Source organism: Coffea eugenioides, chromosome 4 (assembly GCF_003713205.1).
Source record: "Coffea eugenioides isolate CCC68of chromosome 4, Ceug_1.0, whole genome shotgun sequence".
Lineage (NCBI taxonomy): Eukaryota > Viridiplantae > Streptophyta > Magnoliopsida > Gentianales > Rubiaceae > Coffea > Coffea eugenioides.
In genome coordinates this window covers 6,921,900-6,936,769 of record NC_040038.1, presented here as the reverse complement: position 1 = coordinate 6,936,769, position 14,870 = coordinate 6,921,900, and the positions used below count along the sequence as shown (strand labels likewise).

The 14,870-nt window shown below is 37.0% G+C and overlaps 4 protein-coding genes across 4 annotated transcripts; 2 read left to right on the top strand and 2 right to left on the bottom strand.

The window, feature by feature from the left end:
• Positions 1-1,048: 1,048 nt before the first annotated feature.
• Positions 1,049-8,993, top strand: LOC113767375 (tropinone reductase homolog At2g29340-like). Its single transcript, XM_027311442.1, has 2 exons — positions 1,049-1,952; positions 8,000-8,993. Exons 1-2 carry the CDS (start codon positions 1,123-1,125, stop codon positions 8,766-8,768), a joined length of 1,599 nt encoding a protein of 532 aa, XP_027167243.1. The 5' UTR covers positions 1,049-1,122; the 3' UTR covers positions 8,769-8,993.
• Positions 8,994-9,904: 911 nt separating this feature from the next.
• Positions 9,905-11,014, bottom strand: LOC113767374 (tropinone reductase homolog At5g06060-like). Its single transcript, XM_027311441.1, has one exon. It carries the CDS (start codon positions 10,771-10,773, stop codon positions 9,976-9,978), a length of 798 nt encoding a protein of 265 aa, XP_027167242.1. The 5' UTR covers positions 10,774-11,014; the 3' UTR covers positions 9,905-9,975.
• Positions 11,015-11,462: 448 nt separating this feature from the next.
• Positions 11,463-12,906, top strand: LOC113767372 (tropinone reductase homolog At5g06060-like). Its single transcript, XM_027311439.1, has one exon. The coding sequence runs from the start codon at positions 11,837-11,839 to the stop codon at positions 12,674-12,676; it is 840 nt and encodes a 279-aa protein (XP_027167240.1). The 5' UTR covers positions 11,463-11,836; the 3' UTR covers positions 12,677-12,906.
• A 1,066-nt stretch (positions 12,907-13,972) lies between these two features.
• On the bottom strand, positions 13,973-14,464 carry LOC113768899 (tropinone reductase homolog At2g29330-like). The gene is made up of 2 exons (XM_027313404.1): positions 14,182-14,464; positions 13,973-14,028 (listed from the first exon to the last, which is right to left on the bottom strand). The coding sequence occupies exons 1-2, from the start codon at positions 14,462-14,464 to the stop codon at positions 13,973-13,975; spliced, it is 339 nt and encodes a 112-aa protein (XP_027169205.1).
• Positions 14,465-14,870: the final 406 nt, after the last annotated feature.

Sequence of the window (14,870 nt, the reverse complement as noted above, 5' to 3'; positions counted from 1 at the left end):
GCGGGCCTTGTTTGTATAACGTACTCTCAAGCATTTTTCATTTTCGATACACTCTTCCAAATAAAGTTATTACGGTACAATTTTAAAAAAAAAAAAAAACTCTCAGAAATAACTATTCAAACCGAGATGTTCAATTGTGGACAAAAGAGTTGTTGGCAAATAATTGATGGACCTGGGGCCAATGCACGATTGTTGTCAAGAAAATTTGGTTCTTTTTATTTTCTTGTAGTGTACATTAGAATTAAAGTCTAATACGACTACTGATAGCTAATCAAGCGACTCCACAGAATTCATGTCATTTTCGATCAAAATAACTTCTCAGTCAATGGTAAAATCTGAAAGAAGAAAATTAAATGAAAAGAAAAACTAACCATCCGTTTGGTTGGAATTCAACAATGGCAACGAGTATCAAAAGTTCCTCGATGGTAATAGGTTTTGGGCTACTGCCTTTCACTTATTGGGTAATTAGGTTGCAATAGGAATCTATGAGATATTTTTCATTTTCTTTTTATTACTATAATGGATTTCCTTTTTTTTCTTTATCAATTTTTTTTCCTTGCTTCATGATAGGATCGGCTGATCTCTAGAGCCAAACCGCCTCCAAGAACCGGCCAACAACCATAGCCTGTAACATTAGGAAACACGGCAGTCCCGAAAAGTGACTTCAGAAGTGTATCTCAAATGCTTCAAATCATCTCCACCAATTTTAGTAAAAGCAAAATTTCAATTGAAATTCAAGTTTGTACAAATCTGAAAACCCGCTACCGTCACCGCCATTGCTCCTCAAAAATATCAATTCACCATGAATGAATACGCAACATCTCACAGCGACAGATATGAACCAAAAATCAAGAAACCTCAGCAATATCATATAGAATCCAGTCAATAACTAGCGAAGTAAAAAAGAAGAAGAAAACGCAACCATCTCTAACTTGGGTCCCATATTTGACCTATGCTGGAGGATTGAAATTATTTTTGTTTAACCCCTCTCTAAATTCTCTGATCAATTTTATTTGAGATGTTATGCTAACACCCTCCTCCACACCCCTCCCCCTCCAAAAAAAAAAGAAAGCAAGAGACGCTCCTAGTTTCATCTCCACCACTGTCAGCCTACAACCACCCATGTCAACGGTGGGAGAAAACAACTCTGGATGGTCTTTGTCGGGAACGACAACTCTAGCCACTGGTGGAAGATGGTCCCTGTCGGGAGCAACTGCTCTAGTTACCGGTGGAACTCATGGAATTGGCCGTGCAATTGTGGTGGAGCTAGCCCAACTCGGTGCCACAGTCCACACTTGTGCAAGAAAAGAAGCAGACCTGAATGAACGCTTGCAAGAGTGGTCCTCCATGGGATTCAAAGTCAGTGGTTCAGTCTGTGATGCATCTTCAAGAGAGCAAAGAACCCAGCTCATCGAAAAGGTGACTTCCATCTTCGGTGGAAAACTCAACATCCTTGTAAATAACGTTGGAACAAGCAAAGGGAAGCCATCTGAAAAATTTACCTCTGAAGAATACGATATGATGATGTCTACAAATCTTGAATCTTGTTTCCATTTTTCCCAACTCGCTTATCCTCTCCTAAAGGCCTCTGGGATCGGAAACATAGTCTTCATTTCCTCTGTTGCAGGTTTGGTAAGTATACAAGGTTTATCTGTTTATGCAGCAGCAAAGGGCGCAATGAATCAACTGACCAAGAATTTGGCTTGTGAATGGGCTAAAGATAACATTCGCGTAAATTGCGTTGCCCCTGGGGTCATTAGGACCCAATTAAGCCAAGCTGTACTCAATTCTGATGAAAAATGGAAGAAATTCAAATCAAGAATTCCAATGAATCGAGTTGGAGAGCCAGAAGAAATTTCATCCCTGGTAGCTTTCGTTTGTCTCCCAGCTGCTTCCTACGTAACCGGACAGGTTATAGCTGTCGATGGAGGCCTGACTGTTAATGGAGTCCAGTGGGACTAATCGTTGAACCATTCTTTCTTCTTATTGATGCTATTCAGGAAGAAGTATTGTTTAATCTAGAAGCATTTTGAGGTAATAATGGTTTCTATGGTAAAATATATATTAATAATTGGCTTGCATATCGTCGGTTGGTGTACTCAGCACTGTATAGTGTGTACTACTGCTATATTCTACATGCATGCAATTTCAAATATTCCAGTATCTCCAGCTAATTTGCCTATTGAATTATTTTGTATTGGTTTTTTTTTTTTTCAAATCTCTTTTTGAATTCATCTGATTTATTATGCGTATTGTTTTTTTTTTTCAATCTCTTTTTGAATACATGTGGACATAGCATGTCCTAAATGTGTGGATAGACAGTTTCTTTTGCCTTTCTCCTAGGTGTGGATAGACAGTTTATTTTACGTCTTCAACAAGAAAACCAAAGATATGGCAGAAGATTAACGTTTTGCACTAATCCAAATAAAATTTCTTGAGTTTAGGGTCCGTTTCAATTGTATCTATCGAAATGATTATGTGGACAAGAAAAAGGATCGTGAAAGAGAATACAGTTGAACTTTCTGCACTCAAAAAATTAAAAAAATGAAAGAAATGTTCTAAAAGTACATGAGATCCTTTTGCCAACAATGCCCTCCAAATTTGAGTTTCTGGACTGAAAAGTTGACTACTGTTAAGGAGCTTGTACGTCTTTTATCATTTAATGACAATTTTGCCCTACCAGATATACCATCTTCTCAAAACAGTAGGTAACTGTTCAGGGTTATTTTTGGAATATTGGGTCAAATAATCCTCCTTTCCTTTTCAACGTTCCTGTATGTTGGACTACTCCTCTTCGGTAGAAAAAGAGAAGCAGAGAAGCAGGGAAGTAGCTGAACAGCTTTTAGAAACAGTGGCCAAGAAATGGGTTGTCCGCCTGCTATGTGTAGTTCCAAGACAAACAAAGAAAAGTATGAATTCAACTCTTCCGGCACTTGGTCAACAGTTTCTCCTTTCTCTATCTTTCCCGTTATTTTGTTTCTACTTCGTTTTGCTTTTTGCTTTCTAGACAAAGAAAACTGGGACTTGAATGCAGTGAGTGATGCATAATCTCTTCTATGAATACTATTACACCAAATTGAAGATTACAGAATCTGTGGTAGTTTCTCTAAATCCAAGTATCTATAAAGCTGGAAAATTAAAAAAACATGAGGTTTCCTTGATCAAATATGTTTGCTCAGTAACTTTGAACCATACATCCTGATATTTGCACCAAAAAATGCACAAACCTAATGAGATTAGATTGTCTGGTAAGAATTGATATAACCCTTGCGGGACAAAATAAAAAAGCATCTTAAAGTCGTTGAAACGAATTGATCTGGTTATAGTAAGCAATAATTGAACGATAAAAAAATCTCTTAAGGAAGTATTCCACATCAAAACATTTCAATGAGTTGATGAATCCCAAAAATTGTGAATTTTCGCTTAATAAGTTACTTTCATTTTTCTTAATCTTCTAGACGTAACAGAGCAAAAAAAAAAAATTTTTTTTTACGACAAAAATGTCATCTCTCATGCCACAAAGCCCACATGCATGTACAACAGTTCAGGGAAATCCACGTATCTGTATCATTGATGGAGAAGAAGCCGGCATTGTTGCATATGTTAGCAGAAAATCCCATGTAATTGACCGGTCATGTAGTGGAAGAATAGATGGTTGATATGGGAAGGGTGATGCTTCAAGGAACCATTTGATTTTTTGTGCAATGGAAAAGTTATGTAGGCAGCTAGGAATCTAGGATATGCTGACAAACATATTTTGGATGGACTGTGAAGGTTTGGGTTCAGTTATGTCATCTCTAACGCCATCTCTAACGTCATATCTAACAGGTTTAGACCACATATTGAGTTTTTGGGTGCAAATTTTCGTACATGACAGGCTTCAAAATCTAGCATGCAAAAGAAAGGCAGCAATGGTGTCACGATCTCATCTGTTGTTCAGTTTCTTTTCATCCTTATCTAGTCAAGCATAATGCGGGAGTTGTATCGACAGGGTACTAATCTAGGTGTGCTTATCATGAACTGATTGACTAAGTTCTTCAGTGCATCGATTGATTTTTTTCTCCTTTTTTTTTGGTGTAAAATTTCGTACATGAGTGAGGAACGTTACTCCTAGATTTTTTTAAGAAAAAAGAAGAAGAAGAAGAAAAAGAACATGAACAAAACATCCAAAAGTACACCGAAAAATAAAAAACAATTAAAGAAAGAGGATTACTCCCTTATATCAAGGCCTAACTCTTCTAAAGATGGAAACCAATTCTGTCAATGCGCAATTCCCCTTTAGCTCCTGCGTGTCAGTTTAGTAGTTCGATTCCTGCTAATCCTACTTTTTCAATTGTAGGTTCCATTTGCTTTACTTATTAATCAAATGTATGCTTTATATGACTATAATCAAGTTGACTAATCAACAGATTGATATTTATTGGAAACAAAAGAGTAAGCATTTCTTTCTACACTTTATTTTTATTACCTTCGTCTAGACAAATGAGTAGACAGGCATGATTTTGATTTGAAATCCTCGCATTGATCATTAATGTTCTTGAATAGTAAAGATGCCTATTCCTATCTATTCTTCATATATGACCTTCATATGCGTACAATGCTTTTACAAGAAAGCGCCCGCGTTGCTCATTACTGACAAGCAATTTCTGTCGACATAAGTTATGCCAAAAAAATCTTTCAATATTCTTTACACAATACCTTGGGGCACAGCCAGAAATACTCTAGTAATCAATACAATAAAATTGATTCACAATGTGGAATCAGTGAAAAAAAGCATTGCCAATAAAAAAAGCTTTTTTTTTTTTTACAATCAAGTTAAAAACAAGCATTGCTAGATACAAGTAGGGATGTACGCGAGCCGAGTCATAATCGAGTAGCTCGCGAGTAGCTCGGTTAACGGCTTGGCTTGAACTCGATTTGACCGAGTTCGAGCCGAGTCTCGAGCTACTCGATTGTCATTCGAGTCGAGTTTCGAGCCAATATTTTGAGACTCGAGACTTGTCGAGCTACTCGTCGAGTTGGGGGTATTTAAATAATATATTTATAATTTAAATAATATATATGTATTATAATTATAAAATGACCATTATGGGTATAAGTTTTACGGAATTTACAATAAACTCTTCTTTATAATAAAATTTCATAATGGCAAAAAAGTAATAACATAATTGGTCGAGTCGAGTCAAAAAGCTTGATTAGGCTCGACTTGATAAGGTATGACTAAAGGTCGAGCCTTATCGAGTCGAATCTCGAACTTAAAGCGAGTTCCTCGAGTCAAACTTCGAGTATCGATTTTTTGTATTCGGTCGAGCTCAAGCCTAGGTATATATGAGTCAAGTCGAGCTCGAGTATAGCAATACTCGAGCTCGACTTGGCTCGATTACATCCTTAGATACAAGTCAATATCTTGCAGAAATAATGTAACGATAACAAGATCAAATGGTTTTTAATGATTAGTCCAGTGTTTAGTCCCAGTGGATTCCATTGACAGTAATTCCTCTATAGACAGTTACAACCTGTCCGATTATCTAGGAAGCAGCAGGGAGACAAAGGAAAGCAACTAGGGATGAAACTTCTTCTATTTCCCCCACGCGCTTCATGGGTTCTATTTTCTTCAGCTTTTCATTAGAACTGAGAACATGTTTGGCTAACAGGGTACCGATAATGTTAGGAAATTGGTTTGATTTCTTTTAAACAGGGTCAAGTAATGTAATTTATAATAGGTCTGAGTTGGCATACTATAAGGTGGCATATAAGGGGTGACATATAAGTTTATACATGGAGAGAGAGCGAGTTCTTAAGAGATGAAAGATGATATACAATAGTTGAACTTGGGTTCAAGTTGTGTTTTTGTATAGGATTTTTTCTCTCACAATAAAGAACGAATTTTCTTTCCGTGGATGTACCTTAATGATGGAGGTGAATCACGTTAAATCTTGTGTGTTATTTATCTTTCATGATTGTGGTTTGTTTGTTATTAAATTATTGTGTTTTTTATGTCTCAATAGTTATGTATTCTACACTTGAATCCCAATAGATAAACCCAATGCGAAACACAGTTTATCCGGACGTTATCTTTAGCCCATTCGCAAGCCAAATTCTTGGTGAGTTGATTCATTGCACCTTTTGTTGCTGCATAGACAGATATATTTTGTATACTCACAAAACCTGCAACAGAAGACACGAAGACGATGCTTCCGACCTTAGAGGCTTTTAAGCTAGGATAAGCGAGTTGGGAAAAGTGGAAACAAGATTCAAGGTTTATAGACATCACCATGTTATATTCTTCAGTAGTAAACTCTTTGGCTGGCTTCCTTTTTGTTGTCCCAACTTTATGTACAAGAATATTGTTTTTTTTTTTTTAATGAAAATGGTGTTAGATTAATTACTTATAGTGACCCATATGACCACTTAAATATATAAGTAATAAAGTACTCTTATCCCACATACACATGCATGAAAGAACAAATTAAGTACTCATATGGATAGGATCAAGGCATCATGACGAAAGTCATGTACCTAATTAATAAGTCACAAGATTTAATGATCAAAGTCATGAATCTAACTTAAGTGATAATTAAATTTAACCATACATTTATGAAACTTCACATGAATGAATGTATATACATTTATGCTTATGTATATATATCCTTGAAACAAGTGATTAATGGTACGTAAGATTCATTCAAGTAGGAAGAACCAATGAGTCTTTTTAATGATCAATGATGAGATAGGTCACTTATGTATTTATAAATAGGTTCTTGATCCCTCTCTCCACGCAATTAATTTGTGAGATTTACCCATCACTACAGCAAATATAAGAGAGAGTAGGAGAGGGAAGATCAAGGCTTGAAACCATATAATTCCAAGTAGAAACATATTCAAGGGCACAAGGTATGTCTTAATTGTCTTTATTCATGATTTGTAAGTCATGGTTGAAGATCTTGATATTATTTTCTAAAAATGGAAGTCACCTTTTCAATGAGCTGAGTTCTTTGCTCTCTTGAAGATGCATCATAGACTGAACCGGTCAGGGGTGTGAATCGAAATAGAAATTCGTAATTCGAAATTTTTTGAAATTTTGGCATCAGAATTTTTGATTGAATTCGATTTCAAATTCGTTCCGAATTCCATTCGGAATTCTGTAAATTCCGGTTTCGGGAATATAAAATTATTATTATTATAATATAAATGTTATATTACATATATATAAAAAATTATATATATATTAAAAAAGAATTTGAAATCGAAATAAGAATTCCAAATTCCGTTAATTTGAATCAACCTTTTTCTAGCTTTGTTTGTGCCTTGTTTGTATAATGTATTCTCAACCATTTTTCATTTTCGATACACTCTTCCAAATAAAGTTGTTACGGTACATTTAAAAAAAAAAAACTCCCAAAAATAACTATTCAAACCGAGACGTTCTTTTAATTACTACAACGGATTTCCTTTTTTTTTTTTTTGTGTGTTGCTTCATAATAGGATCGGCTGATCTCTAGAGCCAAACCACCCCCAAGCAGGCAAGCACCAGCCAACAACCGTCGCCTATGACATCAGGAAATATCAATTGAAATCATCTCAAATCTTCAAATCATCTCCACCAATTTTAGTAAAAGCAAAATTTCAATTGAAATTCGACAAACTATTCTTTTTTCAAGTTTGTACAAATCTGAAAACTCACTGCCGTCACCACCAATTGCTACTCAAAAATATCAATTCACCATGAAAACCCAACATCTCACCACAACCACAGAAATGAACCAAAAGTCAAGAAACCTCACCCATCTCTAACTTGGGTCCCATGGTTGAACTATGCTGGAGGATTGAAACTATTTTTGTTTAACCTCTCTCTAAATTGTCTGACCAAAAAAAAAAAGACGCTTCCAGTTTCATTCATCACCCCCACTGTCTGCCTACAACCACCCATGTCAAAGGTGAGAGAAAACAACTCTGGATGGTCTTTGTCGGGAACGACAACTCTAGCCGCCGGTGGAAGATGGTCCCTGTCAGGGGCAACAGCTTTAGTTACCGGTGGAACTCAAGGAATTGGCCGTGCAATTGTGGTGGAGCTAGCTCAACTCGGTGCCACAGTCCACACCTGTGCAAGAAAAGAAGCAGACCTGAATGAACGCTTGCAAGAGTGGTCCTCCATGGGATTCAAAGTCAGTGGTTCAGTCTGTGATGCATCTTCAAGAGATCAAAGAATTCGGCTCATCGAAAAGGTCTCTTCCATATTCAATGGGAAGCTCAATATCCTTGTAAATAACGTTGGAACATGCAAAGCGAAGCCAGCTGAAGAGTTTACCTCTGAAGAGTACGATACGATGATGTCTACAAATCTTGAATCTTGTTTCCATTTTTCCCAACTCGCTTATCCTCTCCTAAAAGCCTCTGGGATCGGGAACATAGTCTTCATTTCTTCTGTTGGGGGTTTGGTAAGTGTACAAGGTTTTTCTGTTTATGCATCAACAAAAGGCGCAATGAATCAGCTGACCAAGAATTTGGCTTGTGAATGGGCTAAAGATAACATTCGCGTAAATTGCGTTGCCCCTGGGGTCATTAGGACCCAATTAAGCGAAGCTGTACTTAATTCTGATGAAAAATGGAAGAAATTCAAATCAAGAATTCCAATGAATCGAGATGGAAAGCCAGAAGAAATTTCATCCCTGGTAGCTTTCCTTTGTCTCCCAGCTGCTTCCTACATAACCGGACAGGTTATAGCTGTCGATGGAGGACTGACTGTTAATGGAGTCCAGTGGGACTAATCATTGAATCAGCTTTCCGGGCAATACGGCAAAGCTAGTTAGTGCGGGAAGGGAATACTTATAGAATCATCTTTTCATTTTCTTCATCTCAGTCAATGTTACAGGCAATTTAAGAGTATCTGAAATTTCATACGTATGGATATTAGGTCTGAGATTGGAACGAAGAATAACTTGCATGCATTTATCTGATTCTTCGTAATGTGACTCAAATTGATTTGAACTCGACATTTGTGTATACTTTCGTCAAGAGAATATTATCAACTAATTGACATTTTTTTTTTAAAATTTTTTGAGGAAAATTGGAGAAAGTAGACAGGTTTAACTTGAGAGTGGATCCAAGATCTCATGCTAAAAATACAATCACATTATCACAGGTAGTTTTATTTATCAAAAAAAATTTAAAAAAAATATGTGAATGCATGAAGTCTCATTAGCCATCTTCTCTCTTCTAGATGACATGGCTGATTGAAAAGAATTGGTGTATGATTTCGATATTTGAGTTTTACCAACACTTGATCAAATTCTTTTCTAATTAATTTTGGTTATAATTTCTATCTATTCGCTAGTTAAACATTTATAATACGTTAATGTTTTAAAATTAACATGAATGACTGTGTGAGAATATTGCTGATTTTTTTATTTATACTATTTATACTTCCACAGGTTCACAACTAATTAAAGAAAAAAAAAATAATACTCGAAATGCTAGTTTAGAATTAATTTATTAAATCAGGCAATTCTACCTTACACGGCGAGAGTGCAATGGGCTTTAATTGGGCTCAACCTATTTTGATCCAACTCAATCCACTTTTAAATTGAAACTAATATTTAGGCCTAAAGTTCAGCCCAACCCAACGTTATCAAAATTTGAAGCTTTTCTTGGAGCTGAGCTTGAGGTAGCCCGAACAACAGTCTCTCAGCTGGAGATGCATTTTCGTTCTATCCATAGAAATTCACACATTCCTATTGCACCGAAAAAAAGAAAAAAAAAAAGCATTTTTTTTGGATAATTTTCACGCAGAAAAATGTACGTTACAAGTAGCGTAATAAAACTGATTTACAAGGTGGAATTAATTAAAAAAGCATTGCCAGTAAAAAAAAAAGCATACAATCAACAAAAAAAAAAATTGCCAGCATCAAGAAACGATACAAACCAATATCTTGCAGAAATATTGCAACGATAACAAGATCAAATGTTTTTTAATGATTAGTCCCAGTAGATTCCATTGACAGTAAGTCCTCCATCGACAGTTATAACCTGTCCGGTTATGTAAGAAGCAGCTGGGAGACAGAGGAAAGCAACCAGGGGCGAAACTTCTTCTGGTTCCCCAACTCGCTTCATGGGAGTCCTTGATTCTATTTTCTTCAGCTTTTCATCAGAACTGAGCACAGGTTTGGCTAATGGGGTGCTGATAACCCCAGGCGCGACGCAATTTACCCGGATGTTATCTTTAGCCCATTCGCAAGCCAAGTTCTTGGTGAGTTGATTCATTCCACCTTTTGTTGCTGCATAGACAGATGCATTTTGTATACTCACGAAACCTGCGATAGAAGAGATGAAGACGATGCTTCCAACCCCAGAGGCTTTTAAGAGAGGATAAGCCAGTTGGGAAAAATGGAAACAAGATTCAAGATTTGTAGACATCACCATATCATACTCTTCGGCAGTAAACTCTTCAGGTGGCTTCCTTTTATTAGTTCCAACGTTATTTACAAGGATGTTGAGTTTTCCACTGAAGATGGAAGTCACCTTTTCGATGAGCTGAGTTCTTTGCTCTCTTGAAGATGCATCACAGACTGAACCGGTGACTTTGAATCCCTTGGAGGACCACTCTCGCAAGCGTTCATTCAGCTCCTCTTCTTTTCTTGCAAAAGTGTGGACTATGGCGCCTAGTTGAGCTAGCTCCTCCACTATTGCACGGCCAATTCCGCGAGTTCCACCGGTGACTAGAGCCGCCGTTCCTGACAGAGACCATCTTGAAGTGTTTTCTTCCAATTTTGACATGGCTGGTTGTGGGCTGATTGATCGAGCACGATTTTTCTTTCTTTTTATGACAAAAGTAATACTCAAGGTTGGGAAGGATAATCTGAATCAACCTTTTTCTAGCTTTAATTGTTTTGCCTTGTTTGTACAACATATTCTTCAACCAATTTTCATTTTCGATACACTCTTCCAAATAAAGTTGTTCCCGTACAATCAAAAGAAAAAAAGAAACCCAAAGATAACCATCCCAAGTCCTAACAGAGGATGATTGGGATGTAATTGAGGACAAAAAGGTAGTTGGCAAATAATTGATGGACCTGGGGCCAATGCATGATTGATGTCATGAAAATTTTGTTCTTTTTATTTTCTTGTGGTGTACATTGGGAGTGAAGTGTAATACGACTACTGATTCCCAATCAATAGCGACTGCACAGAATTCATGTCCTTTTCCATCAAAATGAATGTTCAAAATAACTTCGCGGTTAATGGTAAAATCTGAAAGAAGAAAATTAAATGAAAAGAAAAACTAACCATCCGTTTGGTTGGAATTCCACAGTGGCAATGGGAATGACTATCAAAATTCCTCAATGGTAATAGGTTTTGCCTACACCTTTTCACTTGTTTGGTAATTAGGTTGCAAAGTATCTATGAGATACTTTCCATTTTCTTTTTCTGCATGAATTCTTTTTTTCTCTTGCTTCATAATGGGATCGGCTAATCTCTGGAGCCAAACTACCACCAAGCACCAGCCAACAACCACGGAAATAAAACCCACCACCAATTGCTGCTCAAAAGTATCATTTCGCCATGAATACCCAACATCTCACCACAAACACACAAATCAACAAAAAATCAAGAAACCTCAGCCATCTCATATAGAATCCAGTCAATATCTAGGGAAATAGAAAAGAAGAAGAAGAAGAAGAAGCAGAAAACCATCTCTAACTTGGGTCCCATGGTTGAACTATGCTGGAGGATTGAAACTATTTTTGTTTAACCTCTCTCTAAATTGTCTGACCCAAAAAAAAAAAAAAAAAGAGACGCTTCGAGTTTCATCACCCCTACTGTCAGCCTACAACCACCCATGTCAAAGGTGAGAGAAAACAGCTCTGGATGGTCTTCGTCGGGAACGACAACTCTAGCCACCGGTGGAAGATGGTCCCTGTCAGGAGCAACAGCTCTAGTTACCGGTGGAACTCATGGAATTGGCCGTGCAACTGTGGTGGAGCTAGCTCAACTCGGTGCCACAGTCCACACTTGTGCAAGAAAAGAAGCAGACCTGAATGAACGCTTGCAAGAGTGGTCCTCCATGGGATTCAAAGTCAGTGGTTCAGTCTGTGATGCATCTTCAAGAGATCAAAGAATTCGGCTCATCGAAAAGGTCTCTTCCATATTCAATGGGAAGCTCAATATCCTTGTAAATAACGTTGGAACATGCAAAGACAAGCCAGCTGAAGAGTTTACCTCTGAAGAATACGATATGATGATGTCTACAAATCTTGAATCTTGTTTCCATTTTTCCCAACTCGCTTATCCTCTCCTAAAAGCCTCTGGGATCGGGAACATAGTCTTCATTTCCTCTGTTACAGGTTTGGTAAGTATACAAGGTTTGTCTGTTCAAGCAGCAACAAAAGGCGCAATAAATCAGCTGACCAAGAATTTGGCTTGTGAATGGGCTAAAGATAACATTCGCGTAAATTCCGTTGCCCCTGGGCTCATCAGGACCCAATTAAGCCAAGCTGTTCTTCATTCTAATGAAAAATGGAAGAAATTCAAATCAAGAATTCCAATGAATCGAGTTGGAGAGCCAGAAGAAATTTCATCCCTGGTAGCTTTCCTTTGTCTTCCAGCCGCTTCCTACATAACCGGACAGGTTGTAGCTGTCGATGGAGGACTGACTGTTAACGGAGTCCAGTGGGACTAATCATTGAACCATTCCCACTTCTCATTGATGCTGTAGTTCAGGAAGAAGTATTGTTTAATCTAGGAGCATTTAGAGGTAAAATTAAGAATGGCATGAGTTCGGTTTCTATGGTAAAATATTAAGAATTGGCTTGCATCTTGTCAGTTGGTGTACTACTACTGTATTCTACATGCATGTAATTTTAAACATTCCAGTATTTCCAGCAAATTTGCCCATTGATTTGTTTAGTATTTTTTTTTTTTCAAATCTCCTTTTGAATTCATGTGATTTATTATGCCTCTTGGGTTCTTTTCTTTTAATCTATTTTTGGGTTCATGTGGATATAGTATGTCCTAAATCTGGGTACGTGTGGATACGGTATGTCCTAAGTCTGGATCCATGTGGATATAGCATGTGCGTCTTGTTTAGTTGTTTTACGTCTTCAAGAGGTAAACCAAAGATATGACAGAAGATTAGCGTTTTGTGGATTCACTAATCCAAACAAAACTAAGACTTGAGAGTTTAGGGTCCGTTTCAATTGTCTTATCGAAATGATTATGTGGATAAGAAAAAGGATAGTGGAATAGACCGCAGTTGAACTTTCTATACTCAAAAAATTAATAAAAAATAAGAAATGAAAGAAATGTTCTAAAAGTACAAGAGAACCATTATCCATAAACCATACTCAAAATAATAACTTGAAATATTATCCAAACATTGGTGTTATCCATATTGTCTAACAAGAGAACCATTATCCAAACACGCATGTTATCCATTTACATGAGAAGTGTGTTTGGACAAGATATTATTTGGGATGTATATTTTTTTAAAATTACTGTAATACTTTTTTGATGTGACGTATGCGAGATAAAAAAGTAATTGAAAAATTTGTTGATAATACAAGGGAGTCAATGTGTATAAATAAGGTGTAAACCAAACACAGAAACCTACAAATACAAAACACTCTAAAATCAGCAAGAAGCTAAATGTTTTTCTTAAGAAAATAAGAAGGTTACTACAGATAATGTACGAGAACAACACATAAGAACTTTTAGAATGTGAGAGACAAGTTGGTAGATATAGGGGCTAATCTCCAAATTCCCAATATGGAACTGCAGAAGAGAATTTTCTCTTGTTGCTGCTGGTATAGATTACTATAAAAGACTGAGTACCAAAGACTTTTAACTTTAGAGAGCGCAGAGAGTAACACAGAGAAACACATAAAAGAAAGAAGTTGCCTTTTAAATGCAGAAGAATAAAAAAACTGTTTCTCTTGTGTTAATTCAACAAGAAGGTTAAATGGTCAATATTAATTGTTTAAATTGGTTGAAACCCATTAACAGTCACTCCTTCATCCACAGCTATAGCCTGTCCTGTGATGTAAGACGCAGCTGGGAGACATAAGGAAAGCCACCATGGATGAAACTTTCGCTGGCTCTCTTAAGTCGCTTCATCTAGCAATCTCATTGGACGTGCCGCTAGTGAGGTTCAATTGATCGACGGCTCGACGCAATTGACCTCAATACTGTCTTTATCCCATTTACAAGCCAAATTCTTTATGAGTTGATTTACTGCAGCTTTAGTTGCTGCATAAACAGATAAATTTTCAACACTCAACAGACCTGCAACTGAGGAAATGAACACGACATTTCCATTCCCAGATGCTTTAAGAAGAGGATAAGAAAGCTGAGAAAAATGGAAAGCAGATTCAAAATTGGTGGACATAGAGTAATCTTCTGCGGCATGTTCAACAGTGGGCTTGCCTTTCCATGTTCCAACATTATTTACAAGTATATTCAGCTTAATCATCAGCTGTATAATCCAGAACTTTCTTGGCTACAGCCTACAAGAGTTCTAAGATTGTTCATAAGAATGTTTAGCTTGGAATCAAAGATACAAGCAACCTTTTCGATTAGTTGTATCCTTTGCTCTCTTGAAGATACATCGCAGTTCGAACCAGTGACTTTAAATCTCTTTGAGGTCCATTCTTGCGAGAGTCCATTCAGCCCTTCTTCTGTTCTTGAACGAGTGTGGACCGTAGCACCTATTGCAGCCAATTCCTCCACAATTGCTCGGCCTATTTCGCGAGTACCACCGGTGACAACTCAAGAGCTATCATTCCACTGAGAGACCATCTTAAATTGCTTTTCCCAATCTTTCCCATGGATTAGCTGGATTTATGCAGGTAGTTATGTTGCTGATACACTACTAAGGA